At 57.5% G+C, this 26,474-nt stretch overlaps 7 protein-coding genes across 7 annotated transcripts in view; 4 read left to right on the top strand and 3 right to left on the bottom strand.

Moving 5' to 3' along the window:
• SCHCODRAFT_02603837 (uncharacterized protein) overlaps positions 1-1,014 on the top strand; it is a gene marked incomplete at both ends in the record, with an annotated part of 1,600 nt that extends 586 nt beyond the window's left edge. The window contains 3 exons of the mRNA XM_050344060.1: positions 412-596; positions 629-741; positions 856-1,014. Of these exons, the coding sequence (XP_050196905.1) occupies positions 412-596; positions 629-741; positions 856-1,014 (457 nt within the window). The remainder of the gene's footprint in view (positions 1-411; positions 597-628; positions 742-855) is intronic.
• A 788-nt stretch (positions 1,015-1,802) lies between these two features.
• On the top strand, positions 1,803-2,647 carry SCHCODRAFT_02707345 (uncharacterized protein; the record flags this gene model as incomplete). Its single annotated transcript, XM_050347023.1, has 4 exons — positions 1,803-1,997; positions 2,047-2,112; positions 2,162-2,253; positions 2,305-2,647. 4 exons carry the CDS (start codon positions 1,803-1,805, stop codon positions 2,645-2,647), a joined length of 696 nt encoding a protein of 231 aa, XP_050196904.1.
• Positions 2,648-3,484: 837 nt separating this feature from the next.
• On the bottom strand, positions 3,485-4,870 carry SCHCODRAFT_02674004 (uncharacterized protein; the record flags this gene model as incomplete). Its single annotated transcript, XM_003025908.2, has 3 exons — positions 3,485-3,670; positions 3,720-4,813; positions 4,858-4,870. The coding sequence occupies 3 exons, from the start codon at positions 4,868-4,870 to the stop codon at positions 3,485-3,487; spliced, it is 1,293 nt and encodes a 430-aa protein (XP_003025954.1).
• Positions 4,871-5,947: 1,077 nt separating this feature from the next.
• Positions 5,948-7,454, top strand: SCHCODRAFT_02522080 (uncharacterized protein; the record flags this gene model as incomplete). Its single annotated transcript, XM_003025923.2, has 2 exons — positions 5,948-6,017; positions 6,070-7,454. The coding sequence occupies 2 exons, from the start codon at positions 5,948-5,950 to the stop codon at positions 7,452-7,454; spliced, it is 1,455 nt and encodes a 484-aa protein (XP_003025969.1).
• A 3,522-nt stretch (positions 7,455-10,976) lies between these two features.
• On the bottom strand, positions 10,977-12,508 carry SCHCODRAFT_02522037 (uncharacterized protein; the record flags this gene model as incomplete). Its single annotated transcript, XM_003025907.2, has 4 exons — positions 10,977-11,213; positions 11,271-11,616; positions 11,657-11,960; positions 12,022-12,508. The coding sequence occupies 4 exons, from the start codon at positions 12,506-12,508 to the stop codon at positions 10,977-10,979; spliced, it is 1,374 nt and encodes a 457-aa protein (XP_003025953.1).
• Positions 12,509-14,378: 1,870 nt separating this feature from the next.
• SCHCODRAFT_02674002 (uncharacterized protein) lies at positions 14,379-19,675 on the top strand (the record flags this gene model as incomplete). The annotated part of the gene is made up of 14 exons (XM_003025922.1): positions 14,379-14,469; positions 14,588-16,050; positions 16,238-16,516; positions 16,561-16,630; positions 16,789-16,812; positions 16,862-17,153; positions 17,346-17,436; positions 17,496-17,532; positions 17,565-17,683; positions 17,993-18,219; positions 18,260-18,605; positions 18,808-18,929; positions 19,100-19,163; positions 19,562-19,675. 14 exons carry the CDS (start codon positions 14,379-14,381, stop codon positions 19,673-19,675), a joined length of 3,339 nt encoding a protein of 1,112 aa, XP_003025968.1.
• A 2,286-nt stretch (positions 19,676-21,961) lies between these two features.
• On the bottom strand, positions 21,962-26,033 carry SCHCODRAFT_02522070 (uncharacterized protein; the record flags this gene model as incomplete). Its single annotated transcript, XM_003025906.2, has 4 exons — positions 21,962-22,983; positions 23,031-24,593; positions 24,644-24,833; positions 24,885-26,033. 4 exons carry the CDS (start codon positions 26,031-26,033, stop codon positions 21,962-21,964), a joined length of 3,924 nt encoding a protein of 1,307 aa, XP_003025952.1.
• Positions 26,034-26,474: the final 441 nt, after the last annotated feature.

Below are 26,474 nucleotides of genomic sequence, written 5' to 3'. Positions count from 1 at the left end.
TGCGACGTTGGTGACCGTGCGGATGTTCAACTCTGGACGGGGCAGGCTCCCAACGACCGTCGACTAACGCTACTTTCACTTACGCCTCCCCCCTCGCCCACGCTACGTGTACGGCTCCGGCGACAGCCAGTCCGCCTCCTCGCACACCCTCCGAATCGCGCGCGCCGCGTTGGGTCGTCGCCCAACGTTACCTGTCCCTTGCCATCGCCGGTTCGTGAGGCATGAGCACGATGATCCCGCGGGCGTCTCGCCAGCCTGGACGAATGTTGTCAATGCGCCACGACCCCGAACCTATGGATCACCTTCCTCACCGTGCATATCCAGTATCACTCAGCGACTTCCAGCACCTCTGTCGGGGAACGGAGGCAGGCGACGTTGCTCTGCGTCAGTGCAGATCTGTTGATTCTGAAGGAGAGCTCCTCGTCGTACGGTGCTGTCGGTGGTCATGAAGTTGGCGGACGACCGCGGCTGGGGCTGCTCGTCGATCCAGAAGACCATCACGCAGGCGCGTAACCTACGGTTACACGAGATGGCGTTTGGCGGGTATGGGCAAAGAGGCGTACGATCCGACGCTTGCTGCGATGCATCTGCCGGAGGTCCTGATGAACCGTCAACTGCTGGCAGCAAGGGCCTCGCTACTACTACTACTACTACTACTACTACTACTTGCTGCTGCGGTCGACCTGTCGCGCGATCGAGCCCGGGGCGCCTGTATCGACGTCCAGGTTGGTGGAGACCATGGTGAGTCGCCTGCGTGTTTCGTTGGCTGGGACAGCCATGGCCTGCACGCCCACCTTCTTGCTCCCTGTCCTGCTGCTGCTCACGCGCCTGCTACCGCGTCCTACGAACCTTCAGCACCCGCTCGCGACGGAGTGGCGGCGTCTCGAAGAGCTCTTCCGGCCGGACTCGATAGTGTCGACCCTCATTGTACTCATGCATCCCCGAACGCTCGATGTCGTCGAGCGCGTGATCAGCGATGTCCTGCGCGAGCTCGTGAAAGCACTGCGCGACTAACACAAGCCCGGATCCACGGAATGCATCTTCGCACACACCACGATCTGCATCACGAGCGAGCTTCGAGTGAGTTCATGGAATCGGTGGCTGCTGAAAATGGGGCTGATATTCGAGGGTTTTCTCGTCACTCTCCCAACGTAAGTACCTGTGGGGTAAGGAATGTCATGAGTTCACGAGCGGCCGCCTTCGCGCGCCCTATCATGCCCGCCAAGCTGGTGTCCGCGTCCTGTATGTCTTCATTCATTGATCTTCAAGCGAGGAGGAGGTGCTCAGTCGTGTAGATGAGTTAGCTATCAGAGGAGCCACATGCGAGGCCGACACCGAAGGCACTTTATATACTGCCACAATTCGCGACCCTACAATCCGGCATATGCAGGTGTTTGAGTCGAAAGGACAATAAGTTGAAAAGAGGAAATAAGGAGAAAGCCTCACCGAATAAGCCTTCGGGTGCTTGCATCGTAAAGATGGAAACGAAGACGGAAAGAAGAAGCAAGGCTCACGCGTTTGATGATGACCAACAAACGTGCGTGATTGACCTTTAGATCGGATCAATGGGGACGAGATTGATGCATGGACTTTCCAACGGATCAACGGGAAACGCCTAACAATGGCCTCGTGGTCAAACGCCTTGAAAGATCTTTCTTCTTCAATCGGTCCCATTCACACCCTTCAACATCTGTTGCGATTCAAGGTCTTTGTCAACCTGCCCAATGAAATACATCCTGTGCGTACTTATAAATTGCGCGCTTCTTCAGCCATAGCTCCCCAATACGAGAAAGCTCTCTGATATGACACCATCCCTCCGACGCCAGTCTGGGCGTAGTTCCGTCCGCGCTCGTATTGACGCAGCTCCGTACTCCCCACCGAGCAAGACGAAACCTGTCGATATCAGTCGTGGTGTCCCAAAGAAGTCCAGGGCTCGTGGCATCACGCACAACGCGATCGCTAAAATCTCTGACGACTCTGAATACGTTCTTGTGGAGGTACGGTCTGGATTTTTCCCATTTGGCATCAGACTAAGTTGCCTCACAGAACGCTAGCCCCAGCTCTACGAACACAGTCCTAGCGGCCTTCGAGGACATACAAGCTGATTTGCAGGTATGTTCTTCGATCGAAATTTCTTGTACGAGGTTAAAGACGGATACAGGTCGCCAAGAGCCAGCTCGATGAACTATCGAAGAGAGAGAGAACCGCAATAACGTGCCCAGTTTGCATGGAGCCCAATTTTCTGCCTCGCATGTGCGTCAATTATCCACCGCCTCTTGTGAACCACCACTGATGTCCTATTAGGCTGAACTGTGGGCACGTATTCTGCCAGGCGTGCTTGTCTTCCCACTACCACGCTCAGCGTAGTGCAAACTGTCCTCTGTGTCGGGCGGCCATCCCTCTGTATCAAGATTTCCCCTTGTGCTACCAGCTTCGCGCGCAGGCTGTGGCGTGGGCGAATGCGAACGCAGTGACTGTACCTCCTCTGCAGAAATTCTTCTGTTTCCCCCCGCCGCGACCGCCATCGCCGCCTCGCCCTCCACGTCCAGCTGGTGAGGCTGCGTATGGCCCTATGCATATATATACGCATCGCATCAAGTACACGTACAGTCGCTCCTGTCGTCGCCGCTTTCAAAAACGCGGATAAGACTCTTCGGATTACGCTCCACTGCTTTCACTCGAAATACATGATGTTCTGACTGCTACCATCGCCCTTCTTCCCGGGCTTCTCGCTGCGTGATCTCCTTCCGGTACATCGCTTGTACGTGATATATTGGCCAGCACAAATTCAACCTTCATGTGACTCGCGCGTGCGTATCGACGGATCAAATCTCTGGTCTTTGTACCTTCGAACCCCTCACGGCGTTCCTGATCCGTCGCTGGGAAGTGTTCTCGCGTGCACAAGGCAACAAAGCGAGCATCCTAGATACCGGCCCTAGGGTAGGGCTACAGGGCGAGGGACGGAGCTGTTTAGACCGACCGGACCGTCTGGCCCAGCCGTATGCTTGTGTGTACAGTAGTGCGCCCACGGGCAGTCATCATCCATCCCTTCCGGGGCCTTCACCATTCCGCCCCGCGGATAGAGGCTACTCCAGCGTACGTATGAAAGGTTATTGCTGATGGAGTCGCGAAAGCGATCGCAGGCCGATTCTATGATGTCGTAAGGGACATTCCCACTTTTCTCACTTGCTGTTCGCGGGATCACCATCGATCAACGACGGCCATTCTTTCGAAGACTGGGGTCAGGTTCCGACAACGCTTGAAAGCTTGAGATACCGTGGGACAGTTGTATGTTTGTAATTTTGGTTCGGAATATGCCGCTTCGGAGCCGGATCACTGAACACGTGCACGAATAGCAACTGCCATTGACGTCTGGACCTACCAGACTGCTGCTATAGTCTATGTTATGAACGCTATGGAAACACATTTGCCAGTCCTTTCGCTGCTTTATCTACGAAGATGACAGCCCCAGCGAACATAGAATCTAGATCGAGACGGAAGGCCCACTGCATGAGTGGTCGGCTGCAAAGGAAAAAACGGATGAGTAGGGGAGGTCGCTCAATACATTCTGTTCGGCGGCGCCATGCGACGTATATGCCCAAGGTTCGTGCTCGTTTGCTAAGACCATGGGGGCCTCAGCGTACGCGGGTAAGCCGGCGCTCGATACATCCTGTGTGCATGTGTGAGTGCGCCGAAGTTTGTATCGGACCAGAGCGTACCGCGACCTGGGAGAGGTTCTGCACATCGACGTTGGTATCGAGCCCAGACCGCCCGTGTACTATCTGGGAGACGGCTGTGGGCGCAGCAGGCTGTGGTAGCAATTCTTGGGAGAAGTCTTGTCGCCGCAGAGGTACTAGGTCGGCGGCAGACGCGGGGCGATCGTCCGCTGCCTCTCCCGACAACCACTGCGGGGCGGCACCAGGTCGGAAGCCCTGATGAAAGGGGATGGACGCTTCGAGGAGCATTGGAAGGGGTGTCGAGGTCTTTGGCGGATCGATGTCCGCAGGCAGTATCAGCGGTGGTCGGGAGGCGAGGTGAGGCAAAGACGACCGCAGTGGAGGCAAGGTCAGCGCCGCGGGTTGCCTAGAAGTTTGTTCGTCATCGAGCGTATCATCGGCCCGTATCCCGTACGAGTCCTTTGAGCCCTCGCTGTTGGCATCGCATGCGAGTACAGTCAATCGCGCCGATGTGTGCTCGAAGTCCGTATTGGTCCCACCACCACCCCTTCGTCGCGGTGTATACTTATAGTACGGGAACTCTTCCTGGTGTCGCTGCGCTACATAGTCCGCGTGCTGCGTCCACCTGTCGCGCTCTGAACCAGGGAGCCGGTGCCACTCTTCGCCGGCCAGACGGCTCAGATGCTGCTGGCGCTTCTCCACATGATGCGTCTGGCGCAGGAAGTGAGAGCGAAACAGCATGAATGCGTTGGGCGGGCGCGGAATGTGTGACTTCCTGTCTTTGCGTCGCGGTCGATATCGTGAAGGTGCTGGTAGAGTTTGCGATGATAGGGGGGGTCCATAATACGGATTCATTGGGAAAACGTATGGATGATCTTGAGTACAGTGGTGTATGCGGCGCTCAGCGCCGTAGAGGACGCGAGGAATTATATGAGGTGGTAGCAACGGCTGAGCATGGCTCTGATGAACTGTCGCGGGATAGGGCGGTGAAGGTGGATAGCCGTACAGTTCGTCAGGGGCGTGAGCGAAGGCGTAGTCATCGGAACTTCCTTCCAAGTAGTCTCGATGTGCGCGTCTCTGGGGAGGGGCAAGATGTTGCAGCGCCCGAAGGTGAGTCCGTTGCTTGCTGTCGCGTTCTGGGACGCGTCAGACCACGAACAGAGGGTCACTGTTCACATACCATGAGGTCCCATTTTGCGGGCGATCGTGGCTTTGACCTCGAAGGGGCGCGCTCAGACTGCGACAGCTTGACATGCTGCTGTTATAATCGCGGCTTCAGTTCTTCCGCTCTCTGGACGCAAAGAATCGCCCAGGGTGTGATACTGGAGGACAATGTAGCCATGGTAGTCTTGCATTATGCTTTTGTGATGTACCCCGTCTGTGGTCAGCGAGGCGAGGAGAGCACGAGAAGGAGTACAGGCGACGAGGCGCCGAGCCCTCGGGCGGCAGCCACGTGGGTGCCATGACGGGAAATTGGCCATCACGTCCTCGGACGTTGCCGGAACTTGAGGCATCGCAAGAGGCCCTTCCTTGTAACTTCCAGCTTCTACCCCTTAGTAAGAAGTCACAAATATCACCTTGCTTCTGGATTTGATTCTTTCTACCTCCTTCGCTTGTTCGCGACAAGATAGCTTGCTTTCAGCACGTCGGCTCCCTGTTTGTACCAAACGACCTCGTGCATGCAACGAAGCTCGACACGCATCGTCAACTTTCCACCCCCGGAACATGCGCGCTAGTCTTTCATGAGACAAACTCCGGCGATGTCTTATCGGAAGTTCATCGTCAAAGGCGCGCAGCACGTAGAACTCTTTCCGATGCCTCATGACGCTCCCGCCGCCCAGTCTCGAGCGCGGGAGAAACTCGTCAATGACTCACTGTAGCCTCCCTTCGAAGCTCGTGGCCATCTGTGTGTCCGCCAGTGCGTTGCTGTCAGCGCTTCATTCCTCTTTATTTCGACTCTAGCCTCTATCGCAACGACCATCTTTGAGCTGCACAAAATTGCCCAAGTTGTCGGTATGTCGCCATGAATTTCTTTAGTGCCTTGCATACATTGCACGCAGGATTGGAACGTGTGTGATGAAGACCTCGAGGACATGGTTCCGTGCTTATATACTGATACGCCTTTCTCGTTCTCAGAGACGTCCGTCTATATCCCCAGCGGGCAAGGCGATTCGTGCCATACAAAAACCCCCCGATGCGTCTAGCTAGAGCAGGCCGCCCGGTCTATTTCTCTCTTCCCGCGATCTCTTACTCTCAACATCGCTTTTATCATGCCGGCTGACCGACGCTTTCCCTCCAGACGTTCTGTGCGCTTATTCGAGCGCCCGCCTCCGAACTACAGTGAGTAGTTCCCTTGTCAGGTACCCGCGGTTTTCCTCACACCACTCTTCAGAGGAATCCTCGCCGGAGGAGGAGGATAATGAGAACTCTGCTCAGCAGGACTCTGTTCCGGCGGCGTCACAGACGGATACGACCATTGTTACACCTCCGCCTGCGAGCATGGCCCCTCCGCCTGCGAGCATGGCCCCTCCGCCTGCGAGCATGGCCCCTCCGCCTGCGAGCATGGCCCCTCCGCCTGCGAGCATGGCCCCTCCGCCTGCGAGCATGACCCCTCCGCCTGCGAGCATGGCCCCTCCGCCTGCGAGCATGGCCCTTCCCCTTGCGAGCACGACCCGCTCTTCACCACCTGCCTCGGCATCCACACCTGCAGACTTGAGCTCGAACGAGCACGAGGACGAATTCGAAGCCGCCTTGGCTTGCTTCTTAAAGACTCAGTTCAGCGCTGACGTGGCCAGCATCCGCGGCCGCTGCCTGCATATATGCAACGTCGCAACGGCTGCCTGGAAGGCCCTCACGGTCGCGGAGCGGGAACAATACTTCAACGCAGCCAAACGCAAGCAGACGAAGGACTCGCACGAACAATCATCTGTCGCGCAAGATGACGGCCGAGTGGCGAGGTCGCCGACGCCCCCCATGCTCATGCCTGCCGATTGGTCGGATCCTCAGTCCCGTTCGATCATGGAGGAGGTGTATGGTCTCGAAGAGGCGCAGAGGTTGGAGGGCAGTGTCAGCATGCACGCGCCTCCGCATCAGTCCAAGTCACTCCTCGGCGGCTCGCGAACGACGCGGTCGCGGTCGCTGTCTGACCTCCCCAACCCTCCCCCTGAGCCCACCGCCATGACTACCACCTGGTCTGATTCAGGGTATCGGTTCCCGGAGATGTCTAGCGACGATGCCGATTGGCTCTGGCCTGCCCACCTATCCAACTCGCTCGTCGGCAGCGCGCGCACGGCAAAGACACGCTCGCTGCCTGACGTCTTCACGCAGGCGGCAGAGTCGAGCTCCAGCGCCACCGTGGGGAACGCCACGCTCTCGCTGTCAGAGCAGTCTTTCCCAGCTGCCAGCAACGACAACTTTGCGCAGGGGTCAAACTTGGGCTGGACCATCACGGAGAACGACATGATATACAAGCCCCCCACCCGCTCGAACTCGCACTCCCGCCGTCGCGGTGGCGACCACATACCACGTCCTCCCAACGCTTTTATGGTATTCAGATCAAAATACTGGGAGGAGCAGAAGGCGAACCCCTCTGAGCGCAACCATCGCCAAGTCAGTCGCGACGCCGGCCGCGCCTGGCGTGAGCTCCCGGACGAAAGTCGCGATTACTATCGGCAGCTCGCAGACCGCGTGAAGGCGGATCATAAGCGCATGTACCCAGGCTACAAGTACAACCCTGAGCATCGCAAGAAGGGCGACGCGGCAAAGCGCCACAAATGACAGGCAGGGGTATAGATACACCTAGACTACGATCCCCTGTAATGTTCTGCTTACATATGCTGATCTCGAACGCATCCTTCTCACCCTACTCGCTTTCGGCTATTTCTCTCTTGATCCATTAATGCGAATAATCCTCTTCGCGGATATTTTCTTCCTCTTACAACTCAATATCAATGGCCTCACAGTTCGAGGACTTCGCTGCGCATATCGACCAACGGGTTCCACCTCTACTGTGTACAAGTAAAACAGATGCGTGCTTTTTGTGTGAGACCGGTATTAATCTGTCGCGACTTGGTTCTTTTGGGCGTGGCTCAGGGTCTGATTTGGGACGCAGGAGTGCGAGTTGAACTTGGTCCCGCAGTGGCAACAGAACGATTGGCTGACGTACGTGCTCTGTCTCTTTCCGTACCTCGCCACGCCATAGGAGATCCAGACCGAGACAGAAGAGGCACAATCAGTCTGCCGTGCGTCCCCCCGAACTCTCGCAAGGTTCATCTACGCACAGATGCTCTCCCCCGCTAGGGCTCACAGCGTCAGGGAAATCATGCACCACTGACGCCTCTGTGAATTCTTTCCTCCCAGAAGCTGTTCAACGCGTCCGCACGCCATCTGCCAATGAGATCGATGGTCCACATGGCCGCAGCTATGGACAGGAATTGAGATATGAGCATATGGTTACGGAAAGCATTTACCTATTGTAGTATGCTATTCTTCCGCCAATCCCAAATATATTGCGCCCTCAGACCTCGAAATCCCCTTTCGGCCGCGCTGAAGCTGTGGTTTCCTGTCAGGTGAAGAGCCTGGCAAGTACCCTGCTGTTCGTGGATACCGGGGAAACGTCGATGGGACCGTCAGCACCAAGAACAAACAGAGCGACAGAGGATATGACGCGCTTCACTCAGATGGCGCGTTTCACCAGATGATCAGCAAACTGAGACAAGCACAGCGTCAGGTCCGCTGGACCGGAAAGACCGCTGTTGCTGCAAGGAAAACACAAAAAATTGTATCTGAGTAGCGCCTCGTTAAGCGCCGAGATTTGTTGCGGACGTTGCGCCTGCATCTGATGAGAAGGCGCGCCGGCGGCTAGCGCGCTCAGATGCTGAAGAGATACACGGAAGCGCATTGAGCAGTAGGAGCCGCAAGTCGATGGCGACGTTGTGCGGTTGATTCTGCACCTGGGGCGGATAGGAGATGGCTCCACAACGTCGGTCGGCGGCAGTTCCAGTGGGCTTCCTGCACAATTTCGCGCATCTCCTGAAGTAGCATTTACATCCATATTTCCATGTGCGCAGCATGCCAGACGACGCGGGCCCGAATGTTGAAGAAGAGAGAGAGACCTGATCATGACTCAACAGGAGTGGAGCAATCGCACTGGAGGTGAGCTCGAAGCACACGTTGCCGCTCTCCGTGGGGCGGGGAACGAGGCAGTTCAGGGGACTCGGCGAGACATTGCGGACTTGGGAGAGCATTCGGTAAAAGCCGAGGCGCCTGCAGGCCGATGCTGCACGTGGCTTGATGCATGTCACAGTCGCATTCTGGTCACACGATATTCTCTTTGACCCAGACTTCTCCTCGCGTATTCACTGCGCATTCACCATTGTAAGGTGAGACAGGCCAACCTGACCCTATAACTTCCATTGATTTGATTCCTCCGTCGGCTCGTCAGCTCACGAACGCTCAGGAAGACTTTCTGCGCACACCACTTCACGTCCATGGCCCGGCCTTCGTCCGAATATACATACTGGACGACAATTGCTGATCAGAAGGATGGGATAACCTCCCTATCCTTCTCTTCAAGGGGTAAATACCTAGCAATAACTGGTCAGCGTCTCAGGCTTCACTGATATGCGACATCTAACGGTCGTGTTGACTCGATGACAGGCTACGACGGGGTGTCTGTATGGAATTTGGGAGGACAAGACAAAGTGACTGTGCCTTACTCTCGTGCTGAGTATCGCGAGAAGCATCTATACACTCGCTCAGCCTGGCTGTTCTTCGTCGAGAATAGCGTCGAGATCTTGGTTCTATGTTCCAAACTCGGGGACGTGTTGTTATGGACCTTCGACGAGACCAAGCAGGCGCGTATTTGTCAAAGATTCTGCCATATGTATGACTCACACATTTCCAGGCCTTCGTGCGCTCGAGGCGCTTGAAGCTGAGTGGCGCGACTGAGGTCGTGTCCTTGGACGTGTATCATGCCGAAGTCCCTGCCGACGAGTCTGGGAGTCTCATAGCTGCCGCCTTGACCAACGGCACTATTGTCGTGTCAACTGTTACCGTCGATGCTGTTGTCCTCGAGAAATTCATCATCACATTGGATCAAGGCTGCTTTCCCCAACACGTCAAGTTCGACCAACTCGGTCATACTCTCGTAGTTTTTAATCGAGCTGGCGGTGTAATGCAAGTGCGATCACACCCACACCAGAAAGCTGATCTCATGATTTGACAGCTCACGATACGATTGTGAATCGGGTATGAAGGTAGGCGCCAGGGAAGATGCGCCCCGACTCATGTAAACCCATTCATATCGCGAAGCGTTTGACATATATGTCTGACAAAGTAATTAAGTGCTTCCGTCGCTTTCGATCCTGTCGCGCAACGCTATGCAGCATATACAGGCCGATCCATCGAGATCGTCTCCATGAGCAACGACGTACCGCCAGTTTCGATTCCATGCGCGAACAGCATCCTGTATCCCATGCATCTAGCCTTTGGGGAGGGTAGCAGGGTCTTGCTCGCAGGAACAGACAACGGCCATGCAGTGCTTTACGACGTCGACGATCCTTCCAAGGTTCAGGTTCTGGATTACCCAAAAGGGGGATTAGTACAGCCTGTAGCGGTGTGTATCTCTCTCTGCCTTCTTTCTGACTGGAGCTGACGCATCGCGCTTAGACATGCACCACGGCGGAAGGGCATATACTGGCTTTTGCGGGGTCCAGCATACTGAAGTCCACTGACATCATCATATATAGGAAGGAAGCCCCGTTGCCGGGATCACGGATGTCGAGGGGTTGCATTGCCTGCGGCATGGCATTCCTGCCCTATTGCATTTACTGGGCTTGCATGCTTTGCATCTATATGTATGGGTACTACATGCGTAACGAGGAAGGGGGAGGACAGTGATTTCGCAATTCAGCCATTTTTCCACCGTATCGTCCCGTTTAATAGCAGTCTTGGTGTCCATGAAAGTGGATCTATCGTGCCCTCGCAATGACGCAACCATCCTACGATCTCAGCGCTCACGATAGTGTAGCGTTGCGCAGTCAGTGCTTACTGAGTTTGCATTGATGGCGTGGACAGTCAAGGAGGTGGGAAGTACATTCCATGGCTCGCATATGAACAAACAGCGCGCAGGATATCTAAGACGACGCGCAGTGGTGCGGAAATCGGTAAAGGTATGACACCTCGTCCTGCTCGCGAGGCGACCGCCAAAGGCAGGCACGTAGGTCCGTGTGTGCTTCGTGAGGTCGATACCGATGATGCAGCATCAGAGAGAGAGTTCCAGCATCGCCTGTGGGCGAGTCAGGTGCGTAACCCAAATGCCAGTTGCGGGACTTGCCTCGTCCGAGAAGCTCCCAATGGTGCGTGGAGACCATTCTCCGCAAAGTCGCACGCGTGCTTCCCCACCAACGCATTCGCTGTGAGACGACCCGGATGTGAAGCGCCGGCGTCACCGTTGGGTCCAGGACTGTTGAGGAAGCACCTTCCACCCGCAAACGATTCCCTCACTGCTGGCGGGTCCGATGACGCATAACATCCCTCGAACATCAGCTCTATCAGCTCCATTGCCAGCAGTCACCGGTTCCATCGGCTCACTCGAAGCTCGCCCGCGATGCGGATCACGGTGTGCGCGAAGACAAGGTCCGAGGATCCGAGCTTGAAGCATTTGCGCGATGCCTTCACGCGGTCGCGCAGGAGGTCGGTGATCAGAGGCGCGACGATATCGAGCGTCCGGGGACGCACAGGTCCGATGAGGACCGACGCTGTCGAGTCCAGCCGGAAGAGCTCCTCGAGACGCCGCCAGTCTGTCGTGAGCGGGTGCTGAAGATTCGCAGGACGCGATAGCAGGCGCGTGAGCAGCAGCAGTACAGGGAGGTGGAGGTGGACAAGCAGGTTATGGTTATCCCAGCCAATGAGGCGCGCAGGTGCGAGCAGCACCTCCCTGGACGTCGATACAGGCGCCCCCGGCCCAATTGCTCGACATATCGGCCGCAGCAGCGAATAGAAGTGCGGCGTGGGGGAGGCGCTCGCCGCCAACGGCTGGCGGTTCACCAGGACCTCCGGCCAGATGCATTGCAGTGAGCGTCGGATCGTACGCCTCCTCGCCCCACCCGCCTATCGCCGTCTCGCGTAACGGTAGCGTACTCTCCGCCTGATGTCGTCCGCCATTTTCACGACCACCAGCAGCATCGTGGGAGGAGGAGCTCTCCTTCATCAGCATGAGCAGGAACTGACAGAACATGACGAGCGCCGCACCGCGTGTGAGCAGCGAGTCAAACGTCCAAGCTGGCGAGATGCCCGCGGGATCATCGTGCTCATGCCCCGCGCGACGGGGATGACAAGGGACTGGTGATGTTGCACGACGACCCGACGGGGCGCGCGCGAATCGGAGGGCGTGCGAGGAGGCGGACCGGCTGTCGTCGGAGCCGTGCGCGTAGCGTGGGCGGTGGGCGTAAGTAGAAGTAGCGTTGGTCCAGGGTCATCGCAGGCCTGCCCCGTCCGAGTTGAACAGCCGCACGGCCACCAGCTTCGCAGCAGCCGACTCGTCGTTGACAAAGTCGAGGATCGACGTCGTGTTGATCTTCGGGTTGCAGAGATCGCTCCCGTTGGGTAAGGTGATCGTCGAAGCACCGGCGGCTCCAAACAGTGGGTGAGGGGCACGAGCTCACGTCTGAGCAGCAAACGGTCGAATAGCAGACGAATATTCTACAGAACAGTGCGTAAATGTGTTGTATGGAGGTCCCAAGGTCAGCTTCGTCGCACACCAACGCAAGCTGGAGGTCGCTCCGAGGCCGAGCACTCTTGAGAACCCGCTGGCGGTCTCTGCTGACCATGGTGATCGAGTGGGACGTTGGTCTATCGTGGATATCTTGTCCGCGTTGTCGGACAAGCGCAGGGGCGGGCGCAAGTTGACGAGCGGGGGGAGGAGATCGCCGAGAGGGCCGGTAGCGAGTCAAGCGCAGATGAGCTACGCTGATCACGGTCCGGTGCGCTGAGGAAGTGCACGTTAGAGCGAGCCTCGACGCGGACGAGCCCGGATTCACGCACTCATTTGCACGACGGGCCGCCATCGATGCGGTCGGTCGTCCTACGCATGGGAGCTGATCACACGGAAGAGCGGCAACCCGGTCCTGGCGCCAGCGGGAGAGACGGATCTTCTCAAGGGCGGTAGGCCAGCCGTGACTGACGCTCGCGAGACCACGCCAGCACGGACGCGGCGCATCCCCAGCATGACGCCGAGGCTTCTGGGAGATGTCCGACGCGTCGACCGAGCCCGGGAGCGAGCGAGAAGGAGCCAAACATTGCAGAAGCCGGGAGGGAGGCGCCGACCTGTCAGAGCCTGCTTGTTCGTCAGCGATGGTAGAAAGAAGGAGATGCAGAGTACGCACCTGCGACCCTCGCCTCATCGCGCCCTGCCTGCGCGGGTCAGCGTGGCGACGACTTCAAGCCGCTGGTCGCAAGCGGCACGGTGCCCCGAAGGAGGACGCATGTCCAGCAACGACGGCGAGACAGCTGTTCGTGCGTGAGCGTGGTCGAGAGAGAACGCAGGCAGGCGCTCACCTAATCTCACTGCCGTCGATCGTCCACGCCCCACGGAAGCCCCAGACGCCGGAGATGCGAGCGGCGCTGCATGCGCTGTGCTTTGTTGAAGAAAGCAAGGAAGGGGGAGCTTGGAAAACCGTACCTCTGAGCCAGGGAGCTGGGACATCATGGGGGAAGGGTCGAGGAGGCCGACCGACGGCATCTGCCGTCCGCAAGTGGCGTGCCGCGCCCTCGGCACCATCAAGGCGATTACTATGTATGGTAGGCTGGCTGTGTCCGCCGCGTCGCCGTCAGTTCGAATCTCGCCGTTCAGGCCTTTCGACGTGCACGCACGCCCCGACAGGCGGGAGACACCACGCAGTCCTCCTAGCTCATCAGTGCCCCACCCGATGGTTGCACCTCCAGGTGCTGTTCCTCAGTCTTCAAACCCCTGCCTCTTCCGCGGCCTATGCAAAGCTTGCGTGGAGATATACGCTCATCACTTACTGTGTCATTCAATATGATGCGAAACCTGCAAGCGATTTGCAGCGCTTGGCGCACAATTCCGCGACGAACAGATGCTTGCTTCCAGCTTCCCGCCCCAAGCTGAAAGGGCGCGCATCATACCTTCTCTCGGCAACTTCCGAGCATACACGCGCGGAACCTAGACCGTTTCCTGTCATGGGCCCGCTCAATCGATTCCACGCTCATCAAATTTGCCTTGGCTACAGTCTTCCGTGAATACGTACCAAGGGCTATGGGAAATGTGTATACCCTCTCATGTACGCTCTTCGCCCAAGAGAGGTCAAAGGTCAGTGCACGACCTACCAGGAAGCTGGAACGCCACAGTTTGACAACGGCGATTCTGCAAAGCGCTGTAAGCCATTCAATCTTCCATTCTCGTTTAAGATATCCCTCTGTCCTCCGGTATAACCACTCTTTGGTCGTTCCTTGACTCAATGCTTTGTCTATCATTATCTGATGGTCCTAAAGATCTTTGCCGACCTTTGGTCTTTGCCCCCTTAGAGTGCTAGGACCAAAGACGGTAGGCCTACTTATATACTCTGCCAAGGTTGGAGCTTTCAAGCAACCAGCCGCCATGAGGGCCCTCGAATTCTCTGCTGCTTCTAATCCCTCAATCCCGTCTCCCACCACACTATCGCCCAACCAACAAGCAACTAGATGTCGCCATCATCCGTACCCGCGCACGAACCAAAACCCACTGTTCTCTGCCCGTGTAAGCGCTTCGAGGCAGATCACTGGCGCACGTCCTGTGAGTGAATACACTTCACGAGACCCCTCGAACCTCACACTAGCGAAGGAGCTTCTCGGATCTAACGCCGCCCCTGCTAATGTTGGACCTTCGCCCTCCCCTCAACGCGCCGTCGCAGTATGCATGTTTGGCCCTGACGCAGACGCGAAGAGCGCGCGCAAGCGCGCCAAGTACTTGCTCGCTCTGCGCACTGGGAACGATACCGTCGATGACTCCATGAGTGGACTTACAAACGATCAACTCCGTGTCCGATATCGTGCGCGACAGGTCTCTCTGCAGACCGAGCTTGAAAGCATCCGTGCGAAGCTCGAAGACTTGCGCGTCGACAGCGGCAAGGAGATTTGCCGCCTGGAGGCTGAGCTGGTCGTGGCGAACGCTAGCGCTACCAGACTCATGGATCTAGCTGAGAAACTTCGCGCTCATCAGCAAGCCCTTGAGGTGACGCGCCTTCGACTCGAGGATGCCCTCGGTGCCGCTGAGAAAGAGCGAGAGGGGCTCGCTCGCTCGCACCAGGACACGGTGGATGAGCTGCTCCTCCAACTCGATAGCGCTCGCAAGACCGCCAAGGGAGATCTCCAGGCGCTTGCTCGCGAGCATCAGGCAGCCGTTGATGAGCTCCGCCTTGAGCTCGCGACCGTCAACAGCGAGCGTCAGGACCTCATTAGCGAGCACCAGAGGACTGTCGAAGGAATGCGTATCGCACTCGAGGCCGCACGCGGAACTGCCAGCAGTGACCGCCAGACCCTTGTTCGCGAGCATCAGAGAGCCGTCAAAGAGATGCGCTCGGAGCTTGAGAAGGCCAAGAGGGAGCGAGAGGAGCTCATCCGCAAGCACCAAAAGATCGTCGAAGGGTTGCGTAATGACCTCGAGATCGCACACGAGACCGCCAGCGGAGACCGCCAGGAGCTTGCTCGCGAGCATCAGGCAGCCGTTGATGAGCTCCGCCTTGAGCTCGCGACCGTCAACAGCGAGCGTCAGGACCTCATTAGCGAGCACCAGAGGACTGTCGAAGGAATGCGTATCGCACTCGAGGCCGCACGCGGAACTGCCAGCAGTGACCGCCAGACCCTTGTTCGCGAGCATCAGAGAGCCGTCAAAGAGATGCGCTCGGAGCTTGAGGAGGCCAAGAGGGAGCGAGAGGAGCTCATCCGCAAGCACCAAAAGATCGTCGAAGGGTTGCGCAATGACCTCGAGACCGCGAGGGAGAGCGCCGCAAAAGAGTATCAGGCCCGTCTGATACTTCTTGACCAACTCGACGCTATGAAACCGCCGCAAAACGAGTTTGAGTTATACGACAAGCGATGGAAGCGTATCAAGGCAGCCACAGTTCCCATTGGCGCACTGTCTCTTGATGTCTTCCCTTGGCCCGTCCACGACTTTGCAGGAGAGGCTAGTCTTACGGAGGACGCCATCCATTCCTTTCTTCTCGATCCGAAGCGCCCCGGTGTCCACGATAAGAAGCCGGTCAGCATCCTGAAGAGCGAGCAACTGAAGTGGCACCCGGACAAGAGCGCGATCTCCCTAAACGTCTTGCAATCGGAAGTTCGAGAAGAGGGACGCAGGCTAGCTGTTATTGTATCGGTCTGTATTTCTCACCTGGTATCTCGCTACAACGTGTAAAAGCTGCGTAAGACCTGTATCTTGGACATGTGCCCCCAACCTTGCTCTAGCGTATCCAAGTCGCTTACCAATACATGATGATTCGTGCTCGTACAATTATAAGAGGCGAGCGGTATCGAGCACGACGTTAACTATGAATCGTAAACAGGATCAGCGTCGCAATCAGCATAGGAATGCGTTAGTAGTGAGCTGCCTGTGCCCTGCCGGGGCCTCTGATGGCGTGGCGTGTCTCGGGCGTGCGTGCACGTCGAAAGGCCTGAACGTCGAGATTCGAACTGACGGCGACGCGGCGGACACAGCCAGCCTACCATACATAGTAATCGCCTTGATGGTGCCGAGGGCGCGGCACGCCACTTGCGGACGGCAGATGCCGTCGGTCGGCCTCCTCGACCCTTCCCCCATGATGTCCCAGCTCCCTGGCTCAGAGGTACGGTTTTCCAAGCTCCCCCTTCCTTGCTTTCTTCAACAAAGCACAGCGCATGCAGCGCCGCTCGCATCTCCGGCGTCTGGGGCTTCCGTGGGGCGTGGACGATCGACGGCAGTGAGATTAGGTGAGCGCCTGCCTGCGTTCTCTCTCGACCACGCTCACGCACGAACAGCTGTCTCGCCGTCGTTGCTGGACATGCGTCCTCCTTCGGGGCACCGTGCCGCTTGCGACCAGCGGCTTGAAGTCGTCGCCACGCTGACCCGCGCAGGCAGGGCGCGATGAGGCGAGGGTCGCAGGTGCGTACTCTGCATCTCCTTCTTTCTACCATCGCTGACGAACAAGCAGGCTCTGACAGGTCGGCGCCTCCCTCCCGGCTTCTGCAATGTTTGGCTCCTTCTCGCTCGCTCCCGGGCTCGGTCGACGCGTCGGACATCTCCCAGAAGCCTCGGCGTCATGCTGGGGATGCGCCGCGTCCGTGCTGGCGTGGTCTCGCGAGCGTCAGTCACGGCTGGCCTACCGCCCTTGAGAAGATCCGTCTCTCCCGCTGGCGCCAGGACCGGGTTGCCGCTCTTCCGTGTGATCAGCTCCCATGCGTAGGACGACCGACCGCATCGATGGCGGCCCGTCGTGCAAATGAGTGCGTGAATCCGGGCTCGTCCGCGTCGAGGCTCGCTCTAACGTGCACTTCCTCAGCGCACCGGACCGTGATCAGCGTAGCTCATCTGCGCTTGACTCGCTACCGGCCCTCTCGGCGATCTCCTCCCCCCGCTCGTCAACTTGCGCCCGCCCCTGCGCTTGTCCGACAACGCGGACAAGATATCCACGATAGACCAACGTCCCACTCGATCACCATGGTCAGCAGAGACCGCCAGCGGGTTCTCAAGAGTGCTCGGCCTCGGAGCGACCTCCAGCTTGCGTTGGTGTGCGACGAAGCTGACCTTGGGACCTCCATACAACACATTTACGCACTGTTCTGTAGAATATTCGTCTGCTATTCGACCGTTTGCTGCTCAGACGTGAGCTCGTGCCCCTCACCCACTGTTTGGAGCCGCCGGTGCTTCGACGATCACCTTACCCAACGGGAGCGATCTCTGCAACCCGAAGATCAACACGACGTCGATCCTCGACTTTGTCAACGACGAGTCGGCTGCTGCGAAGCTGGTGGCCGTGCGGCTGTTCAACTCGGACGGGGCAGGCCTGCGATGACCCTGGACCAACGCTACTTCTACTTACGCCCACCGCCCACGCTACGCGCACGGCTCCGACGACAGCCGGTCCGCCTCCTCGCACGCCCTCCGATTCGCGCGCGCCCCGTCGGGTCGTCGTGCAACATCACCAGTCCCTTGTCATCCCCGTCGCGCGGGGCATGAGCACGATGATCCCGCGGGCATCTCGCCAGCTTGGACGTTTGACTCGCTGCTCACACGCGGTGCGGCGCTCGTCATGTTCTGTCAGTTCCTGCTCATGCTGATGAAGGAGAGCTCCTCCTCCCACGATGCTGCTGGTGGTCGTGAAAATGGCGGACGACATCAGGCGGAGAGTACGCTACCGTTACGCGAGACGGCGATAGGCGGGTGGGGCGAGGAGGCGTACGATCCGACGCTCACTGCAATGCATCTGGCCGGAGGTCCTGGTGAACCGCCAGCCGTTGGCGGCGAGCGCCTCCCCCACGCCGCACTTCTATTCGCTGCTGCGGCCGATATGTCGAGCAATTGGGCCGGGGGCGCCTGTATCGACGTCCAGGGAGGTGCTGCTCGCACCTGCGCGCCTCATTGGCCGGGATAACCATAACCTGCTTGTCCACCTCCACCTCCCTGTACTGCTGCTGCTCACGCGCCTGCTATCGCGTCCTGCGAATCTTCAGCACCCGCTCACGACAGACTGGCGGCGTCTCGAGGAGCTCTTCCGGCTGGACTCGACAGCGTCGGTCCTCATCGGACCTGTGCGTCCCCGGACGCTCGATATCGTCGCGCCTCTGATCACCGACCTCCTGCGCGACCGCGTGAAGGCATCGCGCAAATGCTTCAAGCTCGGATCCTCGGACCTTGTCTTCGCGCACACCGTGATCCGCATCGCGGGCGAGCTTCGAGTGAGCCGATGGAACCGGTGACTGCTGGCAATGGAGCTGATAGAGCTTATACATGGGGAACTGGACTCGACGGCGAAGCTGGCAATCCACGCTCGAGTCTTCTCACGGTGAATGCGTTGATTTAGAAGCCCGCGTCCGACTTCGCGGACGTTGGCCTTGGGCAGTCGTTTGGAGTCATGACCCGCAATGACGAATGAGGTAGGAAACTGGTCTGCGCACGGGCGATGCGGATATTCTCTGGTACCAACCTCACGAAGCACATACGCACTTGTGTCTGGGCTGTGCCTCGCGAGCATGGGTACCGCTCGATAATATTGGCCAATTGTGCGCGCCGTCGTCTGATATTTTGCTTCGCCAGATACTCACCTGCTTAAGCATATTCGTCTACAACGCAGTCGTCTTGGAATTATGAAGACGCAGGACGTTGGTCACTGTCAGATCGATTCACGCGCAATTCGTTGTTACATTCCAACATGCAAGTCACTTCTTTCCAGTTTGTTACGAATGCGTGGCGCTTGGTTATTCTCACTGCCAACTGCGGCAGTGAAATTCCCTGGCGTGAGTCTTCGTTCAGATGGTTGCGGCCAAGGCTCTTTTCTCCTGTCTCTCGGCACTCCCTCGTTCATGCTCGGCTTGGCTTGACTCGCTCAAACTAATGCGGTTACGACAGAGACTTGCGAGGCATACCTATCGGAGTACTCTGTCCCGACCATGACTTGACGGCCCCGGCTAGTCAACGATTTGAGCTGGCTGGACGACCTTGCGGAGCACTGTGCGTAAATTCTCCTATCCGATCCCAACTTGTTTATGTTGTGCATCGATCGACGTCGGTTTTGCGAGGTCCTTAGCGTTATGTTTGTCTTGGTGTGTAGACATCAGACTCCTGAAGTCTGAAATTGATATCTTGCTTTTGATCATCCTCCTGGGCGGCATATCCTGAGAGTCCATATGACCAGCCGCCTTTTGCGGACCCATACACCTCCGAGGCACTCTTCTCCTGCATCGACTACCTTGGTGCCGCGGTGGCTATGCCCGTATGGTGTGCAGTATTCTGCAGCCTTGGCGTCTAGGTTTTGTCAGTCATAGCATACATAAACCCCACAAGATCTGGGGTCTATCTCAACACTTTCTAGGGTACTTGACCTTTCTGTTTCCCAGACTTATCCAGTTCCTGTCCAGAATATTTGCCAGAACTTTGTACCAAAACTTCCTACATCATTTCCCTGCCCCTGTTACTATATTCCTGCTTATTGTCTTATATCATAATGTAGTTCCTATGCTCTACTATTGTTAATATAAGCACTGAAACATATCTACTTCTAAGATCTGTTATACATTCACGTAGTTTAACAGTACCTCTCATCTTGTATGTATATGACTATATTAGTCTCGTTAACCAGCCTCCATACTGGAGTCTGGAACTACCGCACCGGAGGGTCAAGGGAGTGCATCGGAGTTTGAAATCGAAAGCCTGTCTGGCACGTCAGCTGGGCTACTCCCGCAGATAACGCCACAAACCGCCCGCCAAACTGGCCTTCTCCCGCCTGCCGCCACATATTTTCAAACTCCGATGCACTCCCTTGACCCTTCCGCAACGGTCGGCCAAGACTAGACTATATTATTCTCTAAGCGTGAGCACTACCTCTCATATGACCTATAACCATGGTATACTGTCTACAGATTCCTGATTAGTGATGTTCCTACTTCTTTGCTGACTGATTATATGCCTACCTTGTTCAGACCAACTACTTGACTGATTAATTAATCACCCACCCAGCAACCAATCATCGGGTCGCCCAACTGACCACCAGACCACCCGACCACCTGACTGACCATCTGAGCACCCGACTGACCATCCAACCACCTATATACTTTGCCAAACCACATATACAGATCAATGAGTATATATGAGCCAGTCAGTGTCAGGATAGGGCTAAGGGCTACAACAGAAAAGTATTGAACATACACAGAAGCCCTGTCCTTGCATTACCTCTCAAGTCTTCAGATTGTTCTATATACATTCAAGGATAGAATGTTCTACAATAGACAAAAGATCATTAGAGACAAAGCATTAGCGGAGAACGTATGATTTGACCTTCCGTTGAGCACTCTCGGGCAACTGGATGAAGGAGGGGAGATATCTCTTCCTCGAAACCCAAGTTCATTCCTACTGGCATATGTGCTTAATTCAAAGGCTTAGCATCACCAAGCAGTTCGGGTAGCACAAGGTTATCACAGGCCTTGAGATGTGCTGGGGAATAGCCCCACATGTTGCCCCACCAAAGCACATATCATGTACTCTCAACAGTGCCTTCATCTATAACAATCTATCGTCTGCAATCACACATCCTGGATCAGATTGTTCCGGATCTCAAACACAATATTTCGTTAACCCAAGTTATTAGAAGTATCTGTTGGCAGCTCATTCTATTGGCTAACAGTTCCATAACAATCTAAGTTAGCCCACTGCAGATTGTTCTACGGGGTTAAAACAATTTGCAGAGTGTTCTGTGGGGTTAGAACAATCTATAGCGACGTGACTCAGAAAGTTCTGTAACGCAGATATGTAGAAATTTCTATATGGATCTGGAACAGAACATTCTATGGCTACATGACCGTAGAACATTCTATGGCTACATGACCGTAGAACATTCTACGGCTACATGACCGTAGAACATTCTACGGCTACATGACCGTAGAACATTCTACGGCTACATGACCGTAGAACATTCTACAGCTACATGACCATAGAATGTTCTGCACCGCGAGCATGCAGAACTTTCTAAGTACAGTACATAACATTCTGTTTACCATGCCCGCAGACCTTTCTAACCTACCCATTCAGAACATTCTGTATAATTACTCAAGTAGATCTTTCTGAGTGCCACCTGCTAGAAAGTTCTGCGCGCAATTGTTATAGAACGTTCTAGACGATTAGCAGTCAGAATGTTCTATAACATGTGCACACAGAACTTTCTAGCACTTACTCACATAGAACTTCCTATTGGGTTGTGGTGATTTACAAACAAGTCAGCCTGGGTTTTCACCAATATGGGGCACGCTTGCCTTACGTATGCCCGTGCCCCAGGGAATTGTGGTGGGCAAGGGCGAGGGTGAGCTAGCCTATCTGCCATGCGTTGACTGACGGGGGCTCACCCGCGCCCAAGTATGTGAGGAAAGGCCCCGGCGTACCTTGCTATTCTTCCGTAGGGTGGTGATGGGGGCGAGGCGGGAACGGCAATGTATAGCAAATGTTCGTACGGCGAGCAGGGAGGTAAGTACAGTGAAGATATGCGTATGTATTGTACAGGGGGTGTCCAAGAAAAGTCCAAGAAATGTTAACAAAAAACGCGGCATCAACAACGGAGCTTCGAGGTAGCAACAGAACGACGCGCGGGGCCCACGACCTTGCGGTGGAAGTGTGCAAAGAGCATCGCCGCATAGTGCTGGATGACCTTCTTCTCCATCCACTCGAACTCGCGCTGCGACAAGCGGGGGGTGCGGAGGACGTCGCGCACGCGGCGGGGAAGGGGCTCGTCCCAGTCCAGCATGAGGTCGGCTAAGGCCACCACGTACGGGTACCGCTCCATCCAGTCCTGCGCGACAAGGCCCTGATCCCTCTCGCCCTCGCCGTAGATGCTGAGGATGTCCGCGCCATACGTCTCGCGCGCGAAGACCATGCGAAGGCGCTGGTGCTCCTCGGCCCGTGTGATGAAGATGAGGCGTAGGCGGCGGTCGAGATCTGTCAGGTCCTTGCGAAAGATCAGCTCTTGCAGGCGCCACAGGATGCCCCTGGCAATCTCGCGAGAGGGCGGGCGGGCAGAGGTGCATACCTCGCCGAGGGCGATGTATGGCTGGCTGAGGGAGGCCAGGACCTTGTCGAAGTTGATCGTCGCGCCAAAGATCTCGCGAACCTTCGCCATGAGGAAGGCCTGGCGGTTCTCTCCAACGGCGCGGAAGGTCGTATGGGCGTTGAGCACGTCCTTCCACTCCTGGGCACTTGCAGCCAGGCAGGGTTCATTGGAGATGTCGGGCGTCGCGGACGACTCCTCCACCCTGACAAGGTCCTCGCGACGGGCCACCCACGCCTGCCCCTCGGGTTGGACCCAAGTCATGCCTGCCGAATGTCGCTGGAAGACCTGCGGGTCGCGGGGCACCTTGCGTGCGTTCTCAATGGCGGCACCTTCCAAGGTCACCCAGACCTGATAGAAGCGCGCAATCTTGGCCTCCGAGGTGCTCCCCACGATGACATCGGGTAGGGGGAATGTGCGGAACCTATCCCCCTTCTCTGCGCCATCATGCCGCCAATTGTCCTGCACCTCGTCCCTCGCATCTCGCCACACGCGCGGCATGATGGGAAGATCGCTTCTGTGATGCCCTGAATGGTTGTCAGCTACGAGAAAGTCAATGGTGAACCGCACTTACTTGAGAGGTCGCGCAAGCGCGGCACGCCGTGTACTCCTACGGGCCGGTAGATCGCCCCGGTGGCCTTGAATAGCCCACCGCCCTCTGACTGCACCCACTGCACATCCCCGGATGGTCCCGGCATTGACTTCGGCGGCGGGGGCGGCGCTGTGGAGCTCGCAATGGGCGAGACGGATGTCGACGCCGCTGCCTTCGAGGCCGCAGCTCCTGCCGAAGTGGTACTTGATGTCGAAGGCGAGGCCGGTGAAGATGTCGATGCCGCGGCGCACGCCGGCACGTTAGAGGCCAGTGTCTTCGACGCCGTCGATTCGCGCGTAGTGGAGCAGGACATGTCGCTGTTCATGGGCGCGCTGTCGTCCTCGGCGAATGGGTTGTGGTCCTCGACGAAGTCGAAGGCACCGGCGGGTGGCGCATCCCCATCCTCGAAAGCAGTGTCGACCTGTTGCAAGTCGACCACCGGCATGTCGCGCTTCACCTCCTCCGGCGGGATGCGGCGCCGTTCGCCACCTGAGCCTTCTCCTCCAGCCTGCAAATACTCGAGCGGGCGCAGGCGCGATGTCCCGTACACGCGATTACTGATGGCGGGGTGCGCGTAAGGGTCACGGCCCGCTACCTGGGCCAGGTCGTCTTGGTAGGCTGGGGAGATCGAAAGGGCGAGGTTCGTGTACCGGTGAATCTGCTTCAGCCGGCTTGGATCGGTGGGAAGGCCTTCAAAGATGTAGGGGAGATTGCCGGGGTGGCGGCCCGTCTCAGCCATCTGCTCGGGGGTGTACATCTTGACGAGTTGGCGCGCAGCAGGTCTACCGCGTCCGTGCTTCGAAAGCAGGACCTCCCGGGCGGCGAAGTCAAATTCCATAACGTGCCAGACCGGCACACCCGCGCGTTGGAGACCAAGTACATCCCTAGGGTCGCACGTGGCGGCGCCAATGTACCACTGCGTCGTCACGACCTCGGGCTGGTCGACAGTGCCGGTGAGGATGGGCTGGATGTCGTACACGAAATTGACCATGCCCTTGAGCTCCAGCCATAAGCGTTGCAGCTCGCGGACCATCAGCAGCGCGCGCTCGCGGGGGGCGGGAATGTGCTTGAGATAGCCGAAGATGTGGCCGAGCGCAATCTTGAGGCCGCGCGTCCAAACAATGGGCATCTTGCCTGCCTGCGCGCAAAGGTCGAGATAGCGACCGGCGCGCTTGCACACGGGCAGGATGACGCGATGGAATTGATCGGCAGCGGGGGCCGTCAAGACATAGGCATTGTGGTCGTCTCGCAACTTGTCGGACAGCTTCTCGATGAGCTTCTCCGGCTCCATCCACATAATTTGCGAGGGATGGTGGATGGAGAGGGGCCGCGCGGGGATGCAGGCGAGGTGAGGCGCGTAGTTGGGGAGGAAGTAGGTGGGCACAAGGGTGATGTCCTCTGACCCGAACCGACGGTCCGCGCGCATACGTATGCGCTGTACAACGTCGGGGTCCGGGACGTGAGGCAAGAAGGCGGCGTTGGGGCTAGCGACCATGAACCGTTCGCTTTCGGTGAATCCTAGAACACGGTACAGAAATTTTCCATCTGCAATGAATGAGTGGGGTGTTTACATTGGTCAAAAGGTCGGCGCGTACCTGTCAGTGAGCGCTTGCCCACCTGGAAGACGGTGCGGGGGATGTTGCAGTTGTCGAGGACCACGGTCGGGTCGCGAACCTGCGGCTTCGGCTTGACAGGCAGGGGGGGGCGGATGTGTTCGACGATCGCCCGCAGGTACTTGGACTCGCGCGTGGGGTCTTGATCGCGGTAGAGCTCGAAATGCACACCCTGTATGTGATAATCAGAAGAATTCCAGGCTCAAATGTTTCAGCCGCGCACCTTTTCCATGCCAGTTAGGCCCTGAAGATGCGAGGGTGGTTCCACTCGGCGAGGGGGAGAGTAGCGAGCGTCCGGCTCGATCGCCCGTGTCGACGGAGCTCTGTCGAGCGCCAAGGGTTGACGGGACGGGCCTTCATCCACGTCCATAGACGCTACGCCCGCGTCCTCTTCCACGTTCCGCTTGCCCAAGATCTTGTACGCATCCCCTTCCGGATCGACATTCTCGTTGTCGGGGCCGTCGTACCGCTCGATGTCGCGCATGTCTCGTGCGTCGAACAGGACGGGCGGAGGGACACCGGTCTCCTCGTACTCCTGCTTCACCGCGCGAATCAGCTTGGCGCGGCGCTCGTCCTCCTCGTCATTCGAGAGCTCGTCGTCATCGTCGTCGAGGGCGGCGGCAGCGGAGGTGGAAGGAGCATCCGCCCGCTTAGATGCGCGCATAACCTTGCGGACTTGGCGCGCGCAGGCATCACCCTGATCCTGAATGATGGCGATGTCGGCCGCCTCGTCGTCGCACAACTCACGCCGCCGGCGCTTGAGATCGCGGCGTGCGGATAGGAGTGCCGCCTCGCGCTGCTCAATCTCCTGCCGGTGTGCTTCCAGCTCCTTGCGTTCGCGGTGTAGCGCCATTCTCTCCTCGAAAAGCGCAGCCGCATCCGCGCTTTTCATGATGCTCCGGTCCCGTCGACGCGCCTCGGCACTGGCGACTGCGACCGCTGCGCGTGTCTCAACCTCGATCGCGGCAATGCTTCGCGAGGGGTGATACGCGAGGCCGTTAGGTAGCATGATTGCGGAGGTGGACGCCGACGGGTGGTACGCGAAGCCATTGGGCAAGATGGTCGGACCCGAGGGTGCAGGGTCGAACGACGGCCCAGATTTCGGAGGGTGGGTTGCCGTGGTTCCACCTGATGAAACACGGCTGGCGGCGCGCGAAGGCGTTGGGGACGTGGATGAGATTGGCGCTGAAGAGTATGAGGGTGGTGGCGGCGGCGGCGGCGAAGGCGATGGTGAAGGCGGCGGTGAGCCCTCTCCGCGCTTGTGCTTCAAGTACGCCTGCATGGACTTGAACTTGCGCGGTTTTGCCGTCTGTGCGCGCGCCGGCGCAATCGGGGCGGACGAGGAGGAAGTCGGTAAGGAGGGGGCGGACATGGCGACAACTTCGGGCTAGGGAGTGGGCGGGCGAGATGTACGTCTTCGAGTCTTGTTGCCGACTTGGCGACCTCTTGAGACGCTCGTGCGGCTAACAAATGCCGCACAAACGGGTCGCGCGCCTAACAAATGACGCGCGAGCCTGGTCGGGCGAGTGTGGGGAGGGGGCGGGGGTGAAAAGACTGCTGTGTCGTGTTAGCGAGCTGATTATTGTGTGATTGAAACGTACCGGGGGATATCCGAAGTGAAGGCGAAGACGCGCGATGGAGGACTATAGCCTGTTAGGAAGCACTTGGAGCCAACGTACAAGGGGGCGTACCTGATACCGGAGAGCGCAGATGAGGCTGTTGGGGAAAGAATGTGTGCCCGGGGACAGAGAAGGGGACGGGGCTGCCGGAAGCGCGACGATGTGGGCGACGATGTTGAGAGGGAAAACGAGTT

This window comes from Schizophyllum commune, assembly GCF_000143185.2.
Source record: "Schizophyllum commune H4-8 unplaced genomic scaffold SCHCOscaffold_19, whole genome shotgun sequence".
NCBI lineage: Eukaryota > Fungi > Basidiomycota > Agaricomycetes > Agaricales > Schizophyllaceae > Schizophyllum > Schizophyllum commune.
This window is presented reverse-complemented; position numbering and strand designations above follow the sequence as displayed.